This window comes from Strix uralensis, chromosome Z (assembly GCF_047716275.1).
Source record: "Strix uralensis isolate ZFMK-TIS-50842 chromosome Z, bStrUra1, whole genome shotgun sequence".
NCBI classification, from domain to species: Eukaryota; Metazoa; Chordata; class Aves; order Strigiformes; family Strigidae; genus Strix; species Strix uralensis.
Genome location: NC_134012.1, coordinates 8,678,155 through 8,704,930, shown reverse-complemented (window position 1 = coordinate 8,704,930; position 26,776 = coordinate 8,678,155). Strand labels below are relative to the sequence as shown.

Genomic DNA, 26,776 nt, shown 5'->3' with positions numbered 1-26,776 from the left:
AGAAAGAATTCACTATCCCCTTCTAGTACTTCACATGAGCATGCAGTCATAAGTTTTTGCAGACAGCACAAGAACTGGATAATGTTACAAGAATAGCTTATGGTAAGACTGTTAAATCACATCTGCTATGTCTGTATAAATGCTTAGAACCCACAACATTAGTTTTCTCACCCTAAACTCTAATTGAGACATGACTGGGTCAGAGATGATCTTATTTTGGGAGGACTGTATTTATTGCGTTTTCAAAATCAAGTGATGTACAGAAACAGTTATTCTGGCATATAGCAATTAGAACAGAGGAGTAGCATAAGAACTCCTAGCTTTTAATTTTGGCTCTCCCACCAGGTAGATAAGGAACAAGGCATGGATAAGCTATCTGTGCTTTTCTTTTGTATCTGGAAAGGAGTATAATACTGCTTGCTTTGTAGGGATGTTGTTATGTGGCTCAATTAATAATGATGTTGAAATGCCTAACTGCCAGTCCTGCTGTGATTGTAGTAATAGCTGTGGTTGCTCAAGTGCAGTAACTTCACAGCCAGGTAAGACGTCAGATGAGGAAAGAGCAGCCACCCTCGGGAGCAGACCGTACAGTTAGATTTACTACTGTGAGCTTTACCTCTCAGTCTGTACTAATTCTGACATAGAGCATGAGGAGCAATAAAAATTTACAGTGCATGTATACAAGAAGGTAAAAGTGTTGAGGAATTCGTTCTTTTGAATGGGTAATTCTTTCTATACCCTCAGTTTTGGATTCTATGTTTTGGACATACGTATCTTTGAAAAATAAAATACGAAAGGACACCAAGTTTGTGTGGATTCTAGTAACTTTAAAGAGGAGCTGACAGTGTGTCATGAGAATGTCTTGCTCCCTAAGCATGTAAATTGCCAAAGAGCCACAAATTTATCAGAGGAGCAAATAGTTGCACGCATATACATTGCCACTTTTAGCCAGTAGTATTTCATGTATGGTTTATTTTACTTACTTTTATAAAAGATACATTTTTAACAGGAAAAAGTTGGAATAAATGAATAGTAGCCTTTGCAAGGATGCTTTGCCTGAAATGGCTATTTTAAATACCATTCCCCTAACAGTGCAGTTTTTGTTGCTCTTTGTTGGTGGGTTGTCAGACTGCTCTTTTGGGGTTCTTATGTATTAACTGACATGTACCTGGGGAAATTTTCTTTCTATAATCAATGAGAACTTGCGAGTAGCTCAAATAATGTGAATCAGTCAAAGGTGGCTCTAAACCCGAAGATACACACCTCATTTTTCAATGAAAGGCTCTCAAGTTGTCTTAAGGCAGCTTATTTTGTCTTAAAGTACATTCATATATCCTGTTTAAATGCCCAGAAAACATCTTTATGTGCATTCCCCACCCAGTTCGACAGTAGTTTCCTTTCTTCTTTTTTACTGAGGTACTTCACTAATGCAAATAAATGTCCCACCTGAGACTGTGACCATTTTATAAATCACTGTACAAACATGCGTAGAATTGTTGCAACAGCCCCCACCCTGAAGACACTCTACTGTCAACAGATGATAAAGAAAACCAGTGAGATGAATAGGCTATGATGCAGAGACTTAGGAGGAGTGTACTAAGGCAAAGAGAGACAGGCTTTAACTCACAGTGACAGTTTTGGAATTTGACCTGGGTTGTCACACGTTCATATTTTTACATGTCCATTACTGGTTGTTTTTTGTGTCGTCAGGAGGCAGAAGGCCATCGTGCAAAGAGCAATTCATATATTGTGCTTATTTAATTTGTATAGTTATAAAAGATCCTGTGTATCTGACAAATAAGTTTAAAAGCTCCTATGAAATCTGTTAAGCTGGGTGATCACCAAAGTGATGTTTTTGGAGAAAAGTTCTTGGTGTTGGGAGGCTGCCTTGGGTCCTTGGTGTTGGGCTGGCTCTTTGGTCAGTGCAAAGCCCCTGGGCAGGATGAGGAAAGGGGTCTTGTAGCTGTGGGACTCTTTTGTCCTCCTGTGTGCTTCTGCGCAGAGGACTTTGCGTGTATAACCTTTGTGTGGGACAGGAGATTATTTCATGTGCAAGTGTGTGTATCTTGGTCTCTTTACCTGGCTGGGTTCAGTGGGAGCTCCAGGTGGTTGTGCTCAAGAAGGTGAGCTGCAGGTACTGCTGGAGGTCTGGACGAGCTGAGGCAAGGGAAGGCATGTTCAGCTGCAGTGTCCCTGCTCGTGCCACTTAACACGGGACATAGCTCTCCAGAATTGTCAATTCAGCCCTTCAGTGACTACTGAAATAATTAAATCTCTCTGTAATTGAGGACTGAAGCATTTTAAACTTGGGGTTGGGGCCAAAGGGGTAATCCATTGAAACAGCAGTCCATTTTACAGTCAGTTAGCCTTGTTACGGTTTTGATTGTTTTGTAGTGTTTCCTCACTAGCCATGAAAATGTTCAAACTCTGTTCAGCTGCACTGTTAATAAGGATGATGAAAAAGTCTTTTGGGAATCTTGCTTTTGCACTGAAGTTTGTGGAGTCCTCTAGATAAATGGATGTGTTTTCTTCCCCTATTTTCCCCTGGTGAAAAGAATCATAGCAACCTAGAAATAGAAATGTACAAAATTAGTGAAACATTGAAGTTATAAAATCAGATTCTCAAAGATCAGGAATTTGAGAGGGGGAAGAACTCAACATCTTTATGAAGTCCATTATGGGCTTTAGTTTCTCCTTCTGTATTGTCTTCTTTAATGTAGGTATTAATGACAGGATTAAAAAAAACAGCCTGAAGAAAGTAATTACTCATTCTCTGAGAATCATTGGTCATGAGACACCTAAACTCTTTGGGACCCTGTGAAAATGCAGCTCCATGCAGTAAAGGTTTCTGTAAATTGTACAGCTAGTGCAATTTAGCTCAGCTAACTCTGCAATTAAGTTCTTAATATTTTCATATCTGGGAATAACATCTGTAATATTACAATTGGATTGCAGCACAAAAGTGCAAGTCTGACTTATGAGTCTGTCTTACATTTTCTCAGGAGTGTATCAGAGGAGAGAAAACCAGCCTTGATTGGAAAAGAAATTGAGCAGACAGGACTAACTCAGCTCTGAAATGTGCACCTAGCCAGTTTATAAGGGATTTCATTTGAGCATTGAGGCAGGAATGAACAGGAAAATAGGTGTCCTCTTCTAAAGATGATGTGCTCGTTATTCACTGCATTGTTTGCTGCTGACTGAGGGGAATGATCTTGCGCCAGACTTGTGCACTGCTGTGTTCTTGTGGTCTTGATGAGAATGAGTTCCGGTCCCATTGGGTTTTGGTGACATGTTGGCATGGGAGAAGACCTGCTTTGGGGAGGGACATCCTCCTGTGGTTGGCTTTGAGGGTAGGAAGGGAGAATAAGGGCATTTCAGATACTGCAGCTTTACTTCAGACCAATAGCCTAAATGATATTTCTAGCAGTGTCTCAGGTAAATTTGGGTAGTGAGGTTGTTTAGAGCAGCAGCAAGTCAGGAGCGTACATGACTCTAAGGACGTCAGCCCTGCTCCTCTCCTCTGATGCTGCTTTAAAGAGGTGAAAATGTCAAAAGAGGGCAAGAAAGCACAGGGGAAAAGTCTCCGTAGAACAGAACTTTCTTTTCTGAGCCCAATTATGATCTCACTGGCTTGTGTACCTCTCAGAGCAGGTTATAACATCTCCTTCAGAGGAAGGGCATGTTGTCAACATTATCCTCAGCCTTTTATAATAAATGATAGAATCCACAGGAAATCCTAGGAGGTCACCACTTCCTTCCCCTCTCACAAATCTGAGGAGTGTAGTGCTTAAGAATCCATAGATGTTTCTCTTGGCTTTTCGAATATCATGGATAATCTAGAATTTTATGGCTTGGGACAAAACACAGATGAAATTTAAGCTCTAAAAGTTAGCATGATTTACATGCAGCTGCGGAGTATGGACTTGTGAAGGAAAGCAGATGTTATAAGGAAAAATAAAAGAAATGAATAGTAATAGGAAAAATGGATAGTAATTTAATTTAACCAGCTTAGTTTTCATTGGTGTAGCATAAGTAGCAAAGAGAGTGCATTTTTGCAACTTTCTTGGTAGTGATACTTGTTAATAATAACAGTACAGAGACTGAAGTAGGTGTCAGTGCATAATCTGTGTTTTATGAGTACTTGTATTTTGTTTTCCAGTGAAGTAAAAAAAGTAATGAAAAGGGTGCTCTTAAAAAAGCAATAAGATTTTGGCATTGGTTGTCAATTTTAGTTTCATGTGAAGAGCTTGAACCCTGTTTCTTATTCCTGGTGATAGAGCAGGATCGTAGAGTAAGGGAACAATCATGAATGGCAGTGCTGAGCTCTTGTTTGGCTCTTGTTTGGTCCAAGGGAGAACAGTGATGTGGTCAGATCAAAAAAGGCCCTTTCATCTTTTTCCAGGTGAGCAGCCCCTTGACATAGAGTAGGAGAGAACAGCATCTCCATCTCCCAGTTGTAGGACGTGCTTTTTTGTAGGAAAGTACACATTGACAAACTTGCTTCAAAATTTCTATGTGTGGAAGCTGGGTTGCCCCCAGTGTATTCAGTTTATGTTGGATTTGCTTTGGATACACCCCTCACTGTGAGTGCTGCAGAACTGTCTGATGTATGCAAACACAAATTCAGATTAGACAAAGAGAGTCTGGGACTCTGGAAAAGTGTCCTTGGAAATCTGGATGTATTGTAGTCTAAGTGTGGGGGGATACCTGTTGGTCAGTTGATGTGGTCTGCAGAGTATCCTGTCCAAGCAGTGCAAGCATTAACTAAATTTGGGACATGAAACATTTATTCCATCCAAAAAAGGTGAGATGCTTTTCCCTGAGTGACAGAGGCAAATAAAGAGGCAGATGCTGTACTTAAGAGAAACTGAAGTGTTAGGGCGGGAAAAAAAAAGAACTTTATATAGGTGTGAATAATTCAGAATAATGCGTGCTTTTGTTAAATCAGTTCACATTGCGGTGAGGTGTTGTGAAATCTTCTGGGCAAAACCTTTTTCCTTGCTTGGACCTTACTCTGTTAAAATAAGCTGTGATCTGCCCTGTGAACATGTGAGGCCCTGCAGCCATTGGTAGCTCCAAAGAGCCCTTTCTGGGCTGCACACTCTAATCTTCATTTCCTGCATGGCTGTGGAGGAGTTGGTAGTTTTCTCTCTCGTGGTGTGGCAGGATGGACCAAAGGGACACGGGTGTTGCTTACACTGCCTTTACTCCTCTTCACGTGACGTCGGGAAGCAGGAGGAAGTCCTGCCAAAGCCAAACACCCATGGCTGTGGTCATGTCACAGCAGGAATCGCACGTTTCACGGTGCTAGTCCTTGCGGTGTTTTTGACTCCCACAGCCCGGGCTGGTATTGTCGTCACAGCAATGCCCAAACCAGCGGGGCAGAGAGGAACAGGCCTAAAGGTGGTTTCTGCCCTATCATCTAGTGCAGTGAGTGGACTTACAGAAAGTATCGAACAAGGCATGTGTAAAGGTTTAAATTGTTAATGTACAATTCAGAATATTTTAAGACCGACGTAGTTCCCTGTGGTTCAGTCGGAAGATACTCAGCGGATTTTGACGGCTATGCTACTTATTGTAACGGACTTTAAACTGGGACCTTTGATAACTTGTGTCTTCAGTAAAATCAGAGATGTGCTATTTGCTCTCTGAGTAACTTTTAACACTTCTTGGAGATTGTGAATAAATCTGTGCTTCCCCCCCTCCCCCGACTTCAAATTAAGCTTTTGCTTTTTATTAAAATTGAGACTGGAGCCCTATTCATTCTTGTGGTGGTTTAGTCCCTGCCGGGGTCTGAGACCACGCGGCCGCTGCCCCTCCCCCACAAAGGGAGTGAAATACAAAGCCCCGGGGCTGAGATAAGGAGACGTTTAATACAGCAGTGCAACAGCAACACAACAAACAACAAGAATAACAATAACAGTAACAGTGATAACAATGAACAGAGCAAGATATCTACCAATACAGCAGTGAGAGGACCGGTTGTACAAAACCACACGCTCCGCGCTCTCGCGCCAGGATGTGACGTCCGCATGGTATCTGAATAACCCGGCTAGAGCTTCCCCCCTGCTGCTGGGGAAACATAACCCTATCCTGGCTAAACCAGGACAATTCTTTTGGCTGGATTCAGCCTATAAAGGTTTTCTTTTAACACAGAGTAAATGTCAAACTAAACAAAATCTTGGGCATAAGCTGGTATGTTGAAAAGTGAGGGGGATGACTTGTATTCTCAAAGCTATTTAAGAGTAATTGGACATCCGTATCCCTTTAGTATTCATGGAGGTTTGGTGTCTAAACGCAGCAGACAGCTTTGAAAACCTGCCAAGTCTTTAATACTGTATGTTCTGATATTTTCTCTTTGTTTGGTAGAAGTGGATAATGAGATTTAAAAGAAAAAATCTTGTTGGCATTTTGATGTGAAAACACTTGATGGAAGTTCTTGGAGAGAGGAAGAAGAGACCAGCTCCTTCTGCCCCTGGGTGTGAGATACAGCATGGTGCCTCCTTGGAGATCCTTCGGTATCCCCAGTGTCGCTGGGTGCACGCTGGAATTAACCGCTCACAAGCGTGATGGAAGCCAAAGATGTTTATCTGTCCCTATGCGAGCAGAAGCAGGCCGATTTCCTCTCTTACATATTTTATTTTGCCCTGGTAATCACATTCCTTGCAATGGCACTTAAAAGTGGGGCCGTGCTGTGCTCGGAACAGTTGCACATAAAGTAGCAACCGGTCCCTATCTCGAGGAGTACAGAGAAGGGAATTGATACTATTGGATGGGAGAGCTAGAGCTGGATAATGACTGTAAATAGCAAGTTAGTTTTACATTTTCGGTTCATGCCTTTTGCTGGAGAATGGCTTGATAGGGGGTAAATGGAGAGGAAAATGAAGGTAGAGAGGGGACATTGAAGGAATGGGTCCTTTGGCAGCAGAGCCACGTGTCCTGGGACAGCAGCTTTATATGGCATCTGGCTCACTGTTGTTGCTGTAGCATCTATTCTTTCCTCAGTTGTTTTCCTCTGTACCAGGTGGTTTGTCTACATAACCACAGAAGCAATTTCATTTCCATGATTCTGTGTGTGTATAATTCAGAACACCTTATGGTTCTTGCTGAGTATCTGTGCTTCCAAGTTGCCTGTTTCAATGCTTACAAGCCTTATTTAGGGCTTTGTTTGGGGCTTTTGCAGAGAACCACCTTTCCTTATTATTTCCGATTTATTCAGAGTATTTTCCTCCCTCTTCTTCCCTTCCGTTCTTAACAGAGATGCAGGGGTGCATTTTCTACTCTATTTTTCAGTATTTAAATATTCAGTACTACCCACTGCATTCTGGTCTCATTTGCTTAGTCAGTCCCTTTGAGTGGAGTTTATAACTTCCCAAATGCCAAGCAAGGCTGAAAAGTTCTGTGGGCTACAGGATCCTTTTGTTTCTCATGTCTCTTTTTGTATGCAAAGCATTCATACAAGGCTGGGTAGTGAATGGCTCTTTGTCCAGGAGCTGGTGAGAACAGAGCAGTGGAAGTCTGCAGCAATGCTGTTCTTTACATCAGATGTATCATTAACTCCTCCTAACCTGTATTTAATGACCTGTTGTTCATGCAGAGGTTTACATCCGGCAATATAACGAAGTGTTATATACTTACCCAATTTTGTACAGAAAATTTGCCTGCTCTTTATTACTGTTATGCATTTATGTTATAAGAATCAGCGTGTATCTCTCTAGTGGGATTTAAATGCAAATGCCTAATGTTCTTCAAATACATATTTTATATTTCATACAATACTAGGACAATGACACTGAGTCATCTCAACAAATTTTGCTCTAAGAATTAATGGCAAGTTTTGAAAAATGAATATAAAACTGTAATTGTTATTCAAAAACTAAAGCTTTCTTTGCAGATTTCTCCCAGCAGGGGAAAAAAATGTCTTTTGTCTATTGGCTAAGAAGTACTTGAGTCATCTTACCTAGCAGATGGCAGTGGAGAGTGAAATCACTAGCAACAGGACAGGGGCAGCCATCATAGCATGTAATGTACGTCCTGTCAGCAGCATGTCCCAATTCTGTCCTGGGCAATCTCCACTGAGGAGGCGTCAGCATAGTTCTCTAAATATCCCTCTTTTGCTCTTTTTGTATCTTCTAGGTAAAATGATATGTTACCCAGCGTTATAATATTTAGAAGTGCCGGACAATCTACAGGTCTGCAAGAGCAAATGTTGAAACCAATAGAATTAAATCTAGTAAAATTAGGCTGAACTTTACACTTCAGCTTAGCAAAGGGTTGGAAGCATTGTTCTTAAGGCTCTTCTCATGTATTCCATCCTTGCAGTAAAGCAGTGGGAAGTATCTCCAATAGTTAATTGCATTCACTTTGAATTGCAAACGCTAGTAATGAGCATTTAGGGTATGACTGAGAGCTGAGAGAGGCCAGGTAGGATCAAGTGGTGAATTTGGGCATAGCTGAGAGTTGGAAAGAAGGTATCTACTCAGATTTACAGCTTCGGTAGTGCTGATCCCAATAAAAAAGAAGTACAGACAGGGTGTGAAATTCCTTAGGAGAATATAGGAGAAAGCACAGAGGCCATTGATGCACCAAAAAAATTTCAGAAGATTGACAGCCATTCTTGTACCAAGCAGTGGTGGTTCCTCTGTGAATGCTCCTGTTGTGATTCACTGTGACCACCGAGGGATCGAGGTGTTGTTCAGCATGTTTGGAAGTGGATTCTTACCCCACTGTCAGTTTAGCTAAGCATATTTTTCTTTAGATGTTTGGATTAACTCTGTGAAACGGCAACGGCAAAATGGGTTATCCTGTATGTACCTCTAAGGACCCTTTCTGTTAAGTCCTTAAAACCTACTCTCGTACTTCTGCTGTCTTATAGGACTAGAAGGACTGTTTCAGAATAACTGAGAATCTGGGCCCTTTAAAACATAAGTTTGCAAGTTCTTATGCATGAGCTATGCCTTTTTTTTTTTTTTTTCTGAACAGATAAAATGCTGAGATTTCTTAAGTCTTCACCACTGATGTGGGAACTTGGGTTGAACGAGAGACAATGTATTGGTCAGACTAAGCTATTGGGGTCAAGCAGTCATATTTGTCACAGATATGTGGTAACAACTGAAGCAAATAATTTTTTGTTATGTCTACCTGCAGTTTAGTTGGAGATGCAAGATCTGGTTTTAAATGAGCTGTTTCAGAGTGGTCTTAGCGCAGTATTCTCAAGGCTAAGTAAGCCCAAGCTGACCTCATCATGACTGTGGCTATGCTGCTCCTATCAGAGGGATTACTTGTTTGCCTTCATTAGTTTGGGTTTACTTTGCAGTGCAGTGGAATGTATGCAAACCATTGATCTCGCTCTGCCTCAGCTTCCCCACCCACAGTGGAATTGTCCGGCATTAAGCCCTTGTCATAAGATTGCTGAAATTTAAGTTCTTTTTTTTAAAGTATTGTGGAGTTCTGAGATTGTGAGCCATCGTAGGGTAGAATATCAGTATGAGGGTGATAGATGGCGGTGCAAAAACCTTTTATTTATAATCTAGCAGATCTGGTGTGAGCAAGCTTGAATTCAGTTACACTAGTTGACTTTCTGTACAGATCTGGGATTCTTGCATATGAAGCCTTGGACTGATACTTCAGCGGAGCATAAAACTACCACCTCTTATCTTTGTCCTTTGAAGCATCTTGGATGAATTTGTTGCAGTTCTGACATGAACCTCCTGGACACAAACTGACAGCCTGCTCCATGTTCTCTGTCTGATGTTACCAGGATGTTGTAGCACAAACACTTAAAGATGCACTTATTCTCCTAACTATTCAGATTAAATTCAGGTGCCTGACACAATTAGTTGAGCACAGAATGTGTAAAATCAGCTTGCCTTATTCTGGACTGTGAGTAATTGTCCGCCTTCATTAAAGCTGGCTGTAAGGAACCATGAAATTCTTTATGGAGCTGTATATCTGAGGCAGTGGGCACTCCCATTGAAAGTGAAGTGCATAATCCTGCCTTCAAGGCACATGCGCTGCCTGTGTAGGTAAGAGATTTTGCTTTGCACTTTTGGAGTTGTGCCCATGGTTTCCTCTTTCCCAGTGGTAATTTCCACAGTGCCGTGGGCCATTGCCACTCGTGACAACTGTGTCAGTAGTTTTGGCACAAGTGGGCACTTGCCACCTAGAAAACTTTGTGTGAAATCACTCTTGGAGTTAGAAGAAGTGACAAATACTAGAGAAACAGAAGCTGTGTTGGAGAAAGTGGTTGTGTTACAGCCTCATTGCACACTGGAATATTGCTCTGGGAAAGGATGGAGTGCAAACAGGCAGAAAGGGTCTTGGAGCTGTGAGCAAAGAACTGTTGATTCCTCCTGTGTGCAGGCTGCTTCATATAAATTAACAAATTAGGTTGGAAGATACCGTCTGTCTCTTTAGGATTTTTTTCCTCCTAAGTGAAATAATCTTCAAGCCCCTTAATTTCACCCAAGTGTTAGATTCTGTATTTGTAGTTTGAGCTTTTTAGTTGTTTGTGAGAACTGTATATGACTTATGCTATTTAGGATTTGCTTTTATTCAGCAGGGGTTCCTCTAAACACCCATCTCATTTTTCAGGCACGGAAACCTGGAGACCCCAAGCTGTGAAGAAGATGGAAGCCAGAATTGCTCCGAATCCAAAACAGTACTCAGGACGTAAGTGTGGTTTTGCACTGTTATTTTGCACAGCAAGCCCCAATCAGGATTCGGTACTGGGGGAGGATGTGGGCAGCATAGATGTTGTTTCCTTTGAAATTTCACAGGTCTGCTTGCTTAAACAGGCTTGTGTAAAGGCCAACTCTCAACTGTCTGGTAACATATCCAATCATATAACCCAGAGATCTTTCTGTCAGGGAAATTGTCTCAGAATTAAACATGAGATGAACACACCTAGGCCAACAGTTTGCTGATTAAACACAGGAGGAGTGTTTGTTTCCCCTGCTTTATCTATAGTGGTAAATGATTATTGCTTATGACTGATTTCATTCTGCATAGCAACAGTGTCTGCAGACCAAAGCTGAGGTTGTTTCAGGCAATGTGTGTATGCATGTATCTTTGCCATTAGTGCCCCTATGATTTACAGTGTTGCTTTTAAGAGTGAGATTTAAATTCTGAAGTCATCCCATTTGCAAGAAAATAGCAAAGCTGTTTTGAAGTGCAGTTAAAGGGGGAAAAAGTGGTTAGGTTATCCTCCTAGCATCATGTGAAAGTGCATTTTATCTTTAGACATCGGGTGTAAAATGTGCCTTAGGTCATCAGGATTTGTTCTTTGACATCCACATTCCTTGCGCCTTGGGCTGTGGAGCTGAGCTGGCGCTGTTAGCTTCGCGGTGGTGGTCGTGGAGCACTGGCTGTTGTGTGACACCTGTCCTGACTGAGAAAAATAGTCCTGAAGCTCCAGATAAAAAGTTTGGCCACCACTGACCTAAACTATGAAGGCTGTGCTTGTTGCATGTATGGTGGAAGCTTGTCTGAGCAGAGTTGTGAAAATTCGGTCCAAAATGGGTTTCAGATGTGAAGAGAGTCTTCCAAGCTACACAATCTGTGTTTCATGTTTGCAATGAAACCTGAAATCCAGAACATGTTTGCATGTTAATTTTTGGTTGTAAATACTTTTTGTACAACTGTAATTCCAGACTTTCTCCTGAGAGCAAGCCTAACCAAACAGTATTACTGACGGATTTCCAAATACTCTAATTAGAAATTCTAAGTTGCCACAATATCAGGGAAAGAAACAGAAGAAGCAAGAGACTAGAGTGGATAGGACTTCTAAAGTGATATCTATATGGGATTGAAAGTTAATTGAGTTTTGAGGAAAAACCAATACAGCTAAGATGAGACAAGGAGAGTGGAAGAAACTATCTTTACTCTTTCTTAACTATTGGTTTATTTTGAATGCCACTGAGCAGCTGAGTTAACCAGATATTACTGTGGTTTCCCTACTTGCAGAACAAACGTGCCAGTATTTGTTTGCAACTCTGATATGGAATTTTGTGGGTTGGCTTTTGGGTTCCTCGTTGTCTACGTGTGAAATCTATGTTCATATTTGAACTCCTCTCATGATCTCATAAATTGAGGAAGGAGAGGTCCTCCTGGTATGCTTGTCCATGTGCAGCTCTTAACACGATAGACATGAGCCACTCTATCTGTCTTTTTGAGGATTTGAACTGCCTGATTGTCAGGAGCACAGAGCACAGATGTTCTTTGAGCTGACACATCAGTGTGTCTGACTGGATACTCGTGGTTAGAGGTTTTTACTGAGAGCGTGGCCCTTCTCTTCATGGAATATCATTGGGAGTATGGGATACTGTTCTTGCACGAGGGTCTTGTGAAATGGGGTTGTTGGAACAGGTATCGGGGAAGGTTTCTGTAGGTGTGAAAAATACGGTCATTGGAGGGCTGAGCTCTCACAGCTAACTACACATCACGGCCCTAAGCATTTGTAGAAGTGAATAGGACCTGCTGCAAACCAGGGCTGTTGTCACTTGGTCATCTCAGCTGTTCTTCTGGTGGCAGTGGAGCTCATGAGATCTGCTTCTCTATAAACCTGTTTCTTCTCTCCTAAACATCTTCCCCCGCTTTCCACGACAGCAATACCTGTAAGTCACCTCTCGTGCCTGCAGCAGCATTTACGGCTACTGGCTGGAAGAGCTTTGAAATACAGGGATGGTTTCAGTGTCACAGGGGAAATCGTCAGGACTTCCTTTTCTCAGGAAGTTTAGAGGTTTATTGTGCCTTTTATTCTGGAACAAGGGGCTTTTTCCCTTCCACTTTATGTCCTACTCTGTCACAGTAGGTGATTAAGAGACTGTGGCCGTGGCCAGTGTGTCATGTTATGTGACTGCACACAAAAGTCCTTTTCCCTAATCTCTCTGTCAGCTCAGGTGAACAAAATTCTCTTTAAAAAGTTTTTTGACATGCTCTTTTCCCAGCCTGTAATATGTGCTGTGGCCAGTGCTCATAGTGCACCAAAATATACATGCTGATTTACCGGCACATTGCTATGACGAACCAAAGATCTCACAGAAAATGCAGCAGGGAAAAAAAAAAAAAAGTTGATTGTTACTTTTTTTATCCAGGCTTGAAGTTTCTTAAAACTTGAAGAAATTTGGTTATTTTTGCAGACTTTGTCCAGTTTTTTTCACACTCAGTTGAAATTTGTCAACAACATTGTGAGTTATTTCTGGAAAACCATGTTACGCATTTCATCCTGAGATTAGCAAGGCCAATCTGTCTTCTGGGTTCAGCTATCTTGGTGCTTCAAGCTTGATACTGGGCACTGGCAGCACAGTGCTGCCCATGCTGCACGTGTCACGATTAGGGTTTTATCTTCACAGATGAGGCAATCTCACTGTGTGTGTTCACAGGGGTTAGGTTCAGGCTTAGACTGCTTTTTCACAGAACCCAAGGTTTCATTCAGTTTTTCTACTAAGACAGCAGATCATGAGTAGTACGGTGTGGAGGACGACGCAGCTTCAGTTTGGTCCCTAGACCTGGCAGCAGCAGTTGATGGGAGGAAGGGCAGCAAAGGAAGCGTTTGATTTAGCGCTTCCACGGGGAAGCTGCTGCCCTGAATGTGTCCAGAGGAGGGCAACCAAGGTGGTGGCAGGGCTGGAGGCATGTCCTGTGAGGAGTGGCTGAAGACTTTGGGCTTGTCTGGTTTGGAGAAAAGGAGGCTGAGGGGCGACCTCATGGCTCTCTGCAGCTTCCTGAGGAGGGGACGTGGAGAGGGAGGTGCTGAGCTCTTCTCCCTGTGATCCAGGGACAGGATGCGTGGGAATGGTTCAAGGCTGTGCCAGGGGAGGTTCAGGCTGGGCATTAGGAAGCATTTCTTTACTGAGAGGGTGGTCAGACCCTGGAACAGGCTTCCCAGAGAGGTGGTCGATGCCCCAAGGCTGTCAGTGTTTGAGAGGAATTTGGACAATGCCCTTAACAACATGCTGTAACTTTTGGTCAGCCCTGAAGTGGTCAGGCAGTCGGACTAGATGATCGTTGTAGGTCCCTTCCAACTGAAATAATCTGTTCTATTCTATCATTATTTGATGTCCTGAATTTAATAGAAGAGTCTCAGTATAGCATAAGTGGACTTGATTCTTTATTAGTTTTCATTTGGGGACTATAATGGGATCCACTTGGAGGAGGGCAAATCAGGAGCAACTTCACTGAAGTCCCTGGCAAAATCTGAGTGACATCTTAATAAGATTCCATGCATAAAAATTAAATTCCTTGCTCAAAAAAGTCTTCATACTGCCTTCACGTGGGGTATGAATGTCTGTGTTTTTATTGTTGTATTAGATACCGATACATGCGATTGCATCAATACATGCTGTTTACAACCCATGTGTTCTTGTGTATTTGCTCTTAGTGCAGTAACATCAATCTTGCAAGCCTGGCTTGATCAGTGCCCAGAGGATTTCAGAGAGCCACCTGACTACCTGTGCTTGATCAAGTTGCTGGATTACCTGAAAAGGAATATACCTGACTCTGACCTGGAGAAGAGGGCGCAGAACCTCTTGGAGGAGTTCCGGAGCCAAGAAGTTGAAAATGACAGTAAGTTACCTTTCCCTTCTGCCTTCCTGTTCTCCCGGACTGTATGGTGACGCAGGGATTTGTGTGGAGTACACTTCATTAACTTGTATGCTAATTGATTATATCGTGAGGCTCACTAGTGACTTTTTTCTTGTTTCTTTTTTTAAAAAAAATATCTCTGTGAGGCTGCAGGTTCTGTGCGGGATGAAATAGTCCTATAGTGTAGGTGCCTATGCCTGTTTATTGTGGGGTGGATTGGGAAATCCAGCACTTCTCTAATAATTAGCCAAAACTTTGAGATTGCTGCAACAATTAAGTCGTTAATTATCAGCGCACTTCCCATGTCGTGGAATTAAAACACACAGCTGGTCTGTAGCTGGTCTTTTCATTTCACCCCCCCCACACATACACCAAGAAAAGCCCAAACCAACAAAAAGAAAAATACAGAGCTGCGACAAAATACAGCTTGAGTCACAAACCTTGTTATCGTGAAGCTTTTCTTCCTAGTTACCATCATGACAAAGGAAGTGTCTGTGGCTGTTTTTTCCTATTTGAGTGGTCGGCTGCTGGTATGCAAGGACAGAGGAAAAACTTACGTTATTGGGGGTCACAGACTGCTGAAACAATAGTGAACTATAGTAACACAAATACGCTGCATGCAGCGTCAAGCTTGACACGTACCCTTATCCTGGTCAGAAAGCTTCCTGTGGCATAAGCTGAAAAATCATAGGAGCTCACGTAGTGTGTGAATGAGAACTAGACCAACTTCCAGCTTTGGCAGAGGGGCAAGAGGGAATAATTCATGTAATAAAGGATAAAGGAAATGACAGCGAAAAAACCCATTTCATCCCATAAAAATCATGTCTGACGGATGTTCCAGAAATACCATGTCAATGCATAATGCTGTGAAATGCCAAATTAACTCGGTCATTAACACATACATGAAAAGAAGTACTGCAGAGAGCCCAGGCATTTTCCTTATTGAACATAGGTAAGTGAACAGGATTGCTGATATGTGCCTATTTGTGTCGTTTCCTGGGTTTGATTCCCCCAGGTCAAACAAGGAAAGCTCATGAGAGCTATATTTGAGTTCATCTGTTGTTCAAAGTGAACAGAAGTTCGCAGCAGCCCTGCTTCTGCATTTGTTTCCTCACGTAACAGTTGAAAAGGTTCTTTTCTGAGTTATAGATGGGTCAGTTTGAATGATAACAGTTTCCAAATTGTGGCAGAAGAGAGGCTGTTAATTATAGAATAAAATAAAGAGGAGGAGAATGCAAGTAACCTGTGGGGTTAGAAGAGTTTTAGAATTGTCACTTACTGTATCAGAGCTCCATCTTTGCTCATTTCAGAGATTTCTTTCAAAACTCTTAATGTGTTGTCTGCCATCAAGACTTGCTGATAATTATTGTTCCAAAGCACTCATATTGTGCTATGAATTTACAAATTTGGGTCCTAATCCTACAGTTTGATTTGTGTAATCAGACCTCCATTCAGTGCTGCTGATAAAAGCTGTTTCTGGCCTCAATTCTTGCTGCTTGAGCAACACAAATCAAGGTGAGTCAGAGATTGCAAATCCAAAAGGGGCACGTGGTTGCTCTCAGTGAAGTCAAGAGGGCAGCTGGGCTTTGAGGGGGACCTAAATGGATCAGCAATTTGAAGATGATGAGATACTTGAGTACAAGAGAATTCCAGCTTCTCGGAGAGTAGGGAAAAGACTGGTTACACATTTATGAAGGTGAGGGAGAAAAGAGGAAAAAGAGGCATGAAAAAAGAAAAGGAAAATCTTGTGTAGCACTCCATGACCTGATTTTAAAGGCACTGTGAGATTTTGAGTAAGGTTGCAACTTGGTGATGAGGATTTTCAGCTGAATTTCAAGGCTGAAGGGAAAATGAGGAGTTACATAGCCAAAAAGAGAGAGAAAAAAGCGTAACTCTTGTAACAGTTTGGTAGAAATCCATTTAATTATGCGCATTGTTACAAAACAGGCACAGAAAAATAATGCTGGAACAGAGGTCTCCATTTATTCCATTTAGCTCTGTCAATACATTGTGCAATTGGCATGTACAGATGGAAATCTGGATACAGCCTCTGGTTATAATTTGTTGCATCAAAACTGTAGCAATTTACATTATGATTAGGTTTTGCTAATTAACAAAGAAAGGAAACCCAAAGTATTTCAAAAAACAATGATAAAATATCACAGTCTGCTTTTGTCGCTTTAATGTCTGTTCTGCTTTAACTGGCTATGAAGTATTGCATAACATACTCTGAAATGCACTGGTGGTTTTTGTTAATGAAATCTCACTAGTAGTAAACTCAGTTCTTTCATTGTTAGTCTTCAACAAGTCCAGGTTTTTTTTCTGCCTTCTTACGGAGTTACTGTCGCCTTACAGTAAAAGGGATTAGGAAGAGGATTTATTTTCAGAGATTTTCTGTTTGACTTTCTCCTCTACCATGGGAAACAAGGGCATATTTCTTTGTGGTTTAATGTGGCTCTGTTCTCAACCTGTGGGAGCCAAAAGGTGACATGGGAAATTCTGTGAAATCCTTTCCCTTCTGCACGGGATCTGGTCCCTTGATGAGGACAACTCTCCTCTCTCACCTCTTCATTGCTGCCCAGTGCAAATTTAGAAGAAGCATTCAGCTGAATGCTGTAGGTGCTCACTGTTCTCCCTTTTCTGGGAAAAAATCCCAGAGAGGGAAGGTGAGGGATGCTGGAATAAACTCTCTTCAATAGAGTTCATGTAACCACAAATGGTGCCAAGAAATCTGATATCTCCTTTTAGTTCCACACATGGGAGATGAAATCTGGCTATAAGAGCACTCCTAATGCAGTATTTTGGGGATATAACTGCAGTCTTGTCCCTTTTCAGTTTGATTTATTTTTGTTTTTTTCAGATTATAAAATGCATAAATACTAAGAAGTAGATTAACAAAATTCTGCAATGTTAATAAGGAATTTTTGTTGGGGCATTCTTTCAGAAGAATGGTTAGTGAATGGGTTAAGCCACTTCTCTGCTAAGAGACCCTGAACAGCTCAGTTCTCTCTATTTCTTTTTCTTCCACCTTTTCTTTGCCAATTTAATCTTCTGGTCATCCTCTTTCTCACTAAAATATGCAGCACAGTGGGGCCATTAGGTCAGACAGGACTCTTCGGGCGTTGTGCTATAATATCTACAGTGGTGGTTTAAAATAAACATCTGCTTTGATTCACTGTTTGCTGTATAAATTTACTAAGTGGTGTTTTCCATCCTGGACAGATGGGTTCTATATCACTTCCCTCTGTAACCTGTGTGATGAAGAGGAAATGGAGATCAGCAGTCTAGAAGAATTCTCTTTTTTCCGAGCAGACCGTGTGGCAGAACAGTTGACATACATTGATGCAGTATGTAGAGTACATATACTACTTGAAATGCTAGGGTAAATGGTGCTGGGCTTCTAAAAATTTTTTTTAAAGATATGTCAATGTAAGTATAGTGTTCCAGAAAGGGTCTGTGTTGGGACACAGAACACAGCTCTGCCTGGTTATCTAAACTTGCTTCATTCATTGGGCTTTTTCCTTCAGTCATTCCAAAGAATTTTTTTTTTTTTTTAATTAAAAGAAGTGTGAATGTATACTGTGTAGCCTTTTTTGCAGAGTTCAATATTTGACACCTGAGAAATAACACATTTTTAGGATATTGCTACCTGGCCTAAAGATGTATAGGTACTATTAAATGCAGTGCTCTGATTTGATTTGTCTGTATCAATCTCCTTCAAAATATCATTATATAAAAAATTTTCCCCTTGGTTATGCAACTGATATAATGGTGTCTCTTATTTTCCCAGGACTGTTTAGCTGACAGTTCTTTTAGGGCATCAAGCCTTTTATAAAGTGTATATTTCTGCCAAATATATATTAAAGTATATACACTTTATATATAAAAAATATAAAGTGTATATACTGCCAAAGTGTATATTTCAAACAGAAAACAAATATTTACCTTTTAATACCATGTTAGATTTAGATCCATGTAAACATGCATTTCTTCTTGTGAATAGTAGTGATTTAGGTGAACCCTGCTGACCTAGACACCTCTGTTTCCCTCTAGAAACTCTTCAAGAAAGTTGTGCCCTACCACTGCTTGGGATGCATCTGGTCTCAAAGGGATAAGAAAGAAAATAAGCACCTGGCGCTGACCATCAGGGCTACCATCTCTCAGTTCAATGCAGTTACCAATTGTGTTGTCAGCACTATCCTGAAGGACAAGAAACTCAAAACACGACAAAGAGCCAAGATCGTCGAGAAGTGGATTCATATTGCACATGTAAAGCATTTATTCTAGACTGTTTAATGTTTCTCATGTGGGTGCCTTGGAGTGAGGGAGTTGGAAGGGGAGGAAGGGGTTGTATGCATTGGTCCCAGGCCAGTGAACGTCTTAGCTCTAATTCTATTTTTGACTGACTTTCTTTGTAACAGCAGATGAAGTATTGCCCTTCCTCTCCTTAGGTGCTTCCCCACCATGGAAATGGGGTTGCTGCTTGTCTCTTCACAGGTTTGGGAGTGCTAATTAATGGGTGAGGCAGATACTGCGTCTTGCAGCTGGGGAGTGCCATATACTTGATAATGCAACATTTATGGTAAGATAGGGATCAATTCAACCAGTTCACTTCCCTAGAACTAAATACTGCTCATATCAGGGAAAGAAGAGAAGTGATGGTTGATATCATCCAAAGGTTAGACTTGTTTGCAAAAGAAAGTTTAACAAGAAAGGAGTAGGACTGTCAGTGGTGCAAGCAGCAGGCACAGTCAGAATAAGCTTTGCGCTTGCCTGCCTCTGGCCATTCACGTTCAGTCAATGAGCATCATGCTCCCTCTCCTGCGTCGATGAACGCCATGGGACTTGAAATCAGATGTGGTGGAAGACAGCACAACTGTTTGTGTTTTATACATTTATGTATGTGTGTGGACATATGAAAGTAAAGTAAAGACGAGGTTTTAAGTAAGTGCAGACAAAGCTAACTTACTTCTAGGAAGCAGTAGCCTCTTTAACATGGAAAAAATGAAATTATTGTTTGTACTCTTTTGTTTTGAAAAATTCTTGAGGCTGAAAGGTCGTTTGCCTACTGAGTTATTCATGGTTCACATCATGTATGCAAACCAGCTGAGTTGGGAGGGGGTGAGAGGTGCAAGCAGTGACCAGAAAAAATAAGTAGAGTTACAATATGGTACCAGACTCCTCATCATCTTACCTTTCTGCTTTATCATTGTCGCACGTGTTTCTCTAACACATTTTTACTCTTGGCTTCAATTCCTTTGTCTTGTAGCAGATTGTGTGCTTCTTAATCTTTGTGCGAAAGTGTTTTTCATGACTTCTTTACATAACTCTAGTTTGCTAATTTCTTAGATTTTATCTTTAATATTTTACTGTAACCTTTTTAACTCCCCTCAGAGCACTGGGCAGCTGGCAGCAAACTAGATCTCTCCTTTGAAGAGAACATTTAAAGCACTTTCATATGGCTGTGTGTTGACTTTTAAGAATCACATGGATTCTTTCCGAGCTATACAAAGTAAGCAGTCATAAAAAGCTCAAGCCAAGCAGAGGCTTTCCAGCCTTGACAACGCACTTCTATGCTTCCAGCGGCAGCATTGCTAGTCCTGGCACCTAAGCTTTGGCAGCTGCATGGTTCAGGAAACTGGTATGGGGAAGAAGTCTTTCACCTCTCTTTTGGCACTTACATTGACTCGTTTTTGTTATCATCTGATGGCTGCTTTATAGCCCCTGTGAACGGATTAGGAAGTTGGATTCCTATTTTCTGTGTGCAGACCTTTAAGTTGCAGAGGGTACGAGCTGAAGGGGCCTTTATGGGACAGCCTGGGCTGCAGCCTGGGCGAGCAAGTACGAAGCAGCTTCCTGCTCGTCCCAGGGAGCAGGGAGGCCCAGGAAGACAGGACAGGGACTGCTCTCATCATACTTGTGTGGATGGAGAACTTTGTTCTCCACCTCTGTTGATTCAGTGCTTCTCCCTTTACTTAGTTCATACACATAATTAAATACTCCAGTCTTAGCTAAGCACATGAAAAATGCATGTGCACGCTCTACAAAATAATTGCACATGTAGAACAGCTAGTTGCATATATACTTAGCTGCCCACTTCTGAAGAAAGTTGCGTGCTTTGTGCATGCAAATGAATGTTTTGAGTAGTTAGATGCCTCAATTAGAAAATAATCCACTCATTGAAGTGCAGTTATTCACTGACTGCTCACGCTGTAACTAAGCAGCATGGAGTTCCACGTTTGTTATTTGTTCGTGACTTTTGGATCCAGTTTCTTGGTTTACAAGATAAACTGAATACTTTTCCTAACTGCCAGCCCTCTCTGCTCCGCCTAGATCTGGGGTTCCTGAGCAGGAGCAGCCAATTTTACTCACACAATATTTTCTTTAAAAATTGAAAGTAAAATTGAAATCGTTAATATCCTGTTATGCTTAATCTTTTAAAATCAAAGTTGCTTCTGCACAGGATTCTTTCTGGCTTTCCTCTTGTGAAGGACACAGCATGAAACAATGTTATTCAGAGCAGTCTTAAAAATTCTTCTTATATATAAATGAAAGCTTGCTAAAGTTTAGTCTGCAATCAGTTAAATCATTGAGAACACAAAATCCAGTATTGAATTCCTAATGTGCTTTAAATTATGCAACGTGCAATTAAGTCAAGATGGTTCCAAATTGGATCTTCCAGTACAAACTCCTGTTGTATTTGAAAAAACTAAATGCTGAGAATTTGTGCCTCTCAATCCATGTTCTCCCCAGTCTGAATTTCAAGTTGAACTTAAAGAAAGAAGGGTCTTGTTCTTAAATGTGTCAGTCTCTGAAGAAGAGCTGTTATGTGGCTCCTTTGGCTCCAAAGTGTGCAAGAATAGCTTTCAGGTCTTGCATGTCCTACCACGTGATCTTGAACTTGGTCTTTATCTAGCCTAACTGTTAACCTGCTTCAAGTGCTGTGTGTTTAGTCAGTCTTCTTAAGCCACACTTTGTTAAATGTAGCCTCCTAAGTTGCCCAAAGATTTTTTTTTTTTTTTTTTTTTAGGTAAAGAAATGGGAGTAAATGTACTTGCCTTAGTTGTTCAGTCAATTTTAATGCAACTCACGGAGTTGCTGGTATACTAAGGTCTGACTTTTGTTTATGTTAACGTTGCTTTACATTGAATCAGTCCTACAAAGGAAATAAATTATGTCTATTTTCACTGTAAGGATCCTTTACATAATCAGCATTATTAGTGTAATAATCAGTCCCATAAAAATTTGCAAGGTGGAATTGTAGTTTGAATATATTCTCATCTACATGCAACAGTCAAATTGGCACGTGTTTTGTCTGTTAATGTTTTGTTTGCGTGTACAGACACCTGTTAGTGAGAGCTTATATTTGCAGGAGTGTAAGTCTGTGGTGCCCGGGCTCTAGTTCATGAGCCACCAACAGATTTACAGGAGTTCCTTGAAGAGTCACAGGCCAGACTTTCCCTCTCCTCCTTGCTTCCATCTGCTTTACCAGGAATCTGTGCTATTTTTTTGAGAATTAAGTTTTTCAGTATTCTTTTCCACCAAAACTTTTGCCCCAGAGAAGCTGTGTAAGAAATGTCTATGAACCAGTCCCTCTGTTAGGATTTGATCCTAACTCTGGAAAAGCTGGGAAGGTTTTTCTCTTTAACAGTGTGCGCGTACTTGAATAACAGGTTATTCCTTTGCATGTCTCTATTTTTAATTGACACTTAGATGATTGAGGGTTTACATTTTAAGTACCACACATAAAGAGGCAAAGCCTGTTTTTTCCCCTAATGGGTAAAAGGGATTGGTAACTATAAAGAGCTTTTTAAGAAGTGTAATATTTGTGCTCCTTAGCCTGGCTTCATGGACTCAGTTCCACTTTTATTTTTACTGGGACAACTGGAAGCTGTAACACTGCAACATCACCACAAATACATGAAAGTGAGGAAAACAAGATGTAAATGCCAAAGCCCATAAAGTGTTTGTTGGCGGGCGGGGGGGAGTGATATTTTTGATGCTCAATATTTGTACAGCTGCCTGCTTAGCAGTGAGAATGTGTAGCAAGTATGACACCAGTCAAACAGAAGAGCACTAACATACTCGTAATGCTGACATTTAATGCTTCTGTATTTCTAACCGCTCCTTTCACAGGAATGTAGGATCCTGAAGAATTTTTCCTCTTTGAGGGCCATCATTGCAGCACTGCAGTCCAGCTCCATCTATCGGCTAAAGAAGACCTGGATGTGTGTTTCAAAGTAAGCATCCCCCTCTGCTCCTGTGGCTAGCCCCAAACAAAGACAAAGAGCTCAGTGCTCTTGCTTTTCATCTTGTTCTTCTCAGTCTTCCTATTCTGCTCCTTCATGGACAAGTGCTCTCTTAGAAGATAACTCTCATTCCTGTGAGGCTCAGACCCCTTTTTTGGGTCTGATTGCTGTGAGCTCCTCTTTCATATTGATTGGACAACCTGCCCTCAGGGGTACTGGGTCTCTTCTGTCCTTTATAGCATATTGGATCTTCCAGAACCTATTTTGAAGAACTATGGGACTAGCTACTCACCCAGCACAAGCACACGGTTCTTGGAAGGTCAGCAAAAGGGCACCATGATACTTGCCAGTTGTCTACTCTACCGTGAAGTTGGAGGAGGTCCAGGCTGCTACAAACCCTCACTAATCCTCTCTTGGTCCTGACATTTCCTTAAGATATATCCCCAAACTACAAAACCCAAGCCTGTATTGAAGACGGTATTTCTTACAGGGGAATACCTTTTTGTGCAACTGGTATATTTACTGCCTGCCAAACAGACACCAGAAATCTGTGTAGGAAAGATGGTGTTCTGCTCATTCAGTTTGTGAAGAATAGATTCTTTCCTTTGTCTTTGATAAACAAAGAGGAACGTCACTCTGCCACACAGTATACTTCTGCATTTCCACTAGGAGAAGTGGGTCTTTCCTTCTGCTGCCCCATGTTCCTGTTCCTGATCAAGATGTTGCCATCTTGTGTTTATAGTGTTGGGTAATAGAAAGGGGCTCATACACTTAAAGGCTTCTAGCTTTCCAGAGTGCATGGCACAGGGCAAAAACGTACTACTTAGGATACCTCTCACGGCTATTTTTCTGTTTCTTTTTATCCTTTTACTCGCTTTCTTACAACAATCTGATACTCCTCAGTGTGACTGAAAACCCTGCCCAGGATCTGCGTACCTGTGGCATTCCTTGTGATGCTGTCAAATAAGGCTGGTGTTACCGGGGAGCACCAGAAGATCCCAGGAAAGTTCCTAGTTGATGTGCAGCATCTCACTGGATGCGTTTTGGTGGTGGTATCTTTTATATGCCCAACAGTTAACGATTCATGAGGAAAAAAACTAGTAATCTGATCTGAATTAGAGTGCTTAGTGACAACCTAAATGATTTAATCTTTTCCTGTACAGGGACATGGTGCTGATGTTGGAAGAGCTGTCTGATATCTTCTCAAACCATGACAATTATTTGACAAGCAGGGAGCTGCTAATGAAGGTGAGAATTAGCTTGAGTTGCAAGGCTTGTGTTCTCAATCAAAGCTGAGGTTAGCCCTTTTTCTAATGAGCTGTCAAAGCTCGTCTCTCCCTGAGCTGCTGTATGCAGTGCTTCAGGGAAGAGAGGTCTGTAAAACCTGTGCTTTTCTGCTGGGATGAGAGGTGATTCTGTTGCTCCTGAAAGCACCTACGCTCGTGTTAGCGTGCTGAGCTTGGATACCCACATACAGCAGGGTGCAGCAGCACAGTTTCTGTGTGGACTTGTTCACAGGACACCAGGTCAGGAGCCTTGGAGCCCCCACTGCTGTAGTTAGACATCTCTTGGGCAGGGTGATGTCTAGCTCAAGAATAGCTGTGATCGTAGCTGTGGTAGTGGGATTTTACTGAGATGAGTTACAAGTTAGCCCTTTGGCTTTAGACTGGACTGTACAGAGAGATGAACTGCTAGCTCGTGCACCCTCTGAGCAGACCAGGAAAGGCTCTGGTTTGCACTGGTGAGTGCCGAGCAGCTCCAAATGAGATTCTCAAGTGGGCTGCACCGCTGTAGTGATTTTGACTTCACTGGAACAATGCCACTCGGCTTCAGCTGAGGAATTAAACCAAGATGTTTATCCGACTATCCTGTACCTTTCTTGGAACTAGAAAACAGGGCTGGGAATTTCGAAGGAACAGGCTTCCTGCTCTGTGTGTAGCCAGATGGACAACAAAGCAGGCTCTGTCTGAAACAGTTTGACTTGTGCACTCACCTGGGCGAACCCCAACAAGCGCAGGATCTTGACAGGGGTGAGGAAGAATAGCAGGGAAAGGTTATATTCTGTAGAAACTATGGAATGTTTGTGGCAGTTTTTTCTGTCTGCATAAAAATGTTTCTATAAACTGCCTGACCAGTTTATTTTTTGGCAGTTCTATCCAGTCAGTCTGGCATTTGTACCTTACCCCTTGCCTTGGTATTTGACACAGTGTTTTGCTCAGGAATGATGGGTGAACACATTCAAACCTGTCAATCTGTTTTGTTTATCATCCATTTATCAACATCTGTAGCTAAATTTTAAAGCAGGTGAGACAATAATAAGCATAGAGGGAAAATGTGTGTTCACAACAGCTTATTAAACTAAAAATTAAAAAGACAAAACAACAACTCAATCTGAGCCCAGACCTTCTGGCTCCCAGCAAATGACCCTCTCCAGCTGCCGTAAGTAGATTTGCAAAATATTCTGAAAGCAGAGGAGAAAAATTCCACATAATAGCTAGAACCTCTCTCCTACTTCTCCTTTTGGACTGTTTTGTAACAACTGGAGGATTAATGTCCTCTGAATCCCTAAAGTCTTTGTTTTCTTTCACTATAAATAGTGTCTCTAGGGAAGCCGTGTTTGACCTTGCCTATCCATCCTACAAATTTAAGTGTAAAGCAGACAAAATGCCATATGAAACAGGTTGGTTGGCACGGAGAGGGAGCACTGTGTTCTCTCCTCCCCGAACAATGGCTCTGCTGCAGGCTGCAGTTTTAGCTCCTGTGCCTGCCCGCCGGCTGCTGTTAGAGGATCTCCAGTTTATCTTTCAGTATCTTGAAGACATTGAGACAACACTCGTTTTTCATTTGCTCCTGTTTTCCAGCCGAGGAAGGAAATACAATTTGAGTTTGATCTGTTCCTTAACTGTGACTGAGAGAAGTAAATGTTGTGATGAAAGGATCTTTACAAGTGCAGGCTGTTGTTTTGTGCCTCTTAAAAAGACTGATAATGATTCATGCCCCATCTGTCCAACCACTGGAGAAAATAACAGTAACTCCCAGCATCCCGTATGGATCCAGGGAAATAAAGGCTACAGATCTATTGTGAAATAGCTCATCCATTCACAGGAAAGCTTGAATTGTGGAGACGAAAACCTATTCCTTTCATTTCCTGCGTGTTTTTGGATCAGTCAGTAAGGCACAGAGGGTAGTTGCTGGATCTCTGTTGAGGCATAAGAAAAACAACAAAGATTACATAAGATAGAGATGTTTACTTGTAGCAGTCCTGATTAGGAAGTTAAACAGAAATCCTGAGGTCAAGAGTGTCAGGATAGAGTTCAGAGAAGCATCTGGCCACCTGAAGGTACATCTAAGCTTCTCTGATTTAAACTCTCAGGAGATTTTCAACAGCGCTTAGCTTTGACCAGAGTAGAGGCACTTTGCTGAAAAAACTGCCTTATAGTAATTTTGTGGGATTTTGTCCACAATTCCCAATCAGTGTACAAGTCCCAGAAGTTTAGCACATGTATGTACATGTGCATGTACCTATACAGCAAATATTTTTGCTTGCCCCATTAAATGTATTTGCAATTATTTTACACAAACATAGTTGCCAGCTTATCACTTAGATCCTTTGTTAATTGCCTTTAATTCTCTTTTAACTCACAGGAAGGAACATCCAAATTTGCCAATCTGGACAGCAGTGTGAAAGAAAATCAGAAAAGGACACAGAGGCAGCTGCAACTTCAAAAAGATATGGTGCGTTTGGGGTCCTTTTCCTCCCCGTTTTGAACTGATAACATGATTAACCCTAACTGGTGAATTATATAAGGAGCAAAAACTGGAAAGGTATTTAACAAAGAGAGTGTGCAGTAGGTAAAGCTCTTGAGTGTGCCTCTGTCAAGAAAAACAATCACGTCAATGCTATTGATTAGCTGATGCAAAGCAAGTGAAGCGAAAGGTTTAGA

General features: G+C 41.5%; 1 protein-coding gene across 1 annotated transcript in view; it reads left to right on the top strand.

The window, feature by feature from the left end:
• Positions 1-26,776, top strand: part of LOC141937916 (ral guanine nucleotide dissociation stimulator-like 1) — a 54,435-nt gene that overhangs the window by 22,090 nt on the left and 5,569 nt on the right. Inside the window, exons 7-13 of the mRNA XM_074856230.1 lie at positions 10,594-10,671; positions 14,381-14,565; positions 17,806-17,930; positions 18,637-18,852; positions 22,720-22,823; positions 23,996-24,080; positions 26,478-26,567. Of these exons, the coding sequence (XP_074712331.1) occupies positions 10,594-10,671; positions 14,381-14,565; positions 17,806-17,930; positions 18,637-18,852; positions 22,720-22,823; positions 23,996-24,080; positions 26,478-26,567 (883 nt within the window). The remainder of the gene's footprint in view (positions 1-10,593; positions 10,672-14,380; positions 14,566-17,805; positions 17,931-18,636; positions 18,853-22,719; positions 22,824-23,995; positions 24,081-26,477; positions 26,568-26,776) is intronic.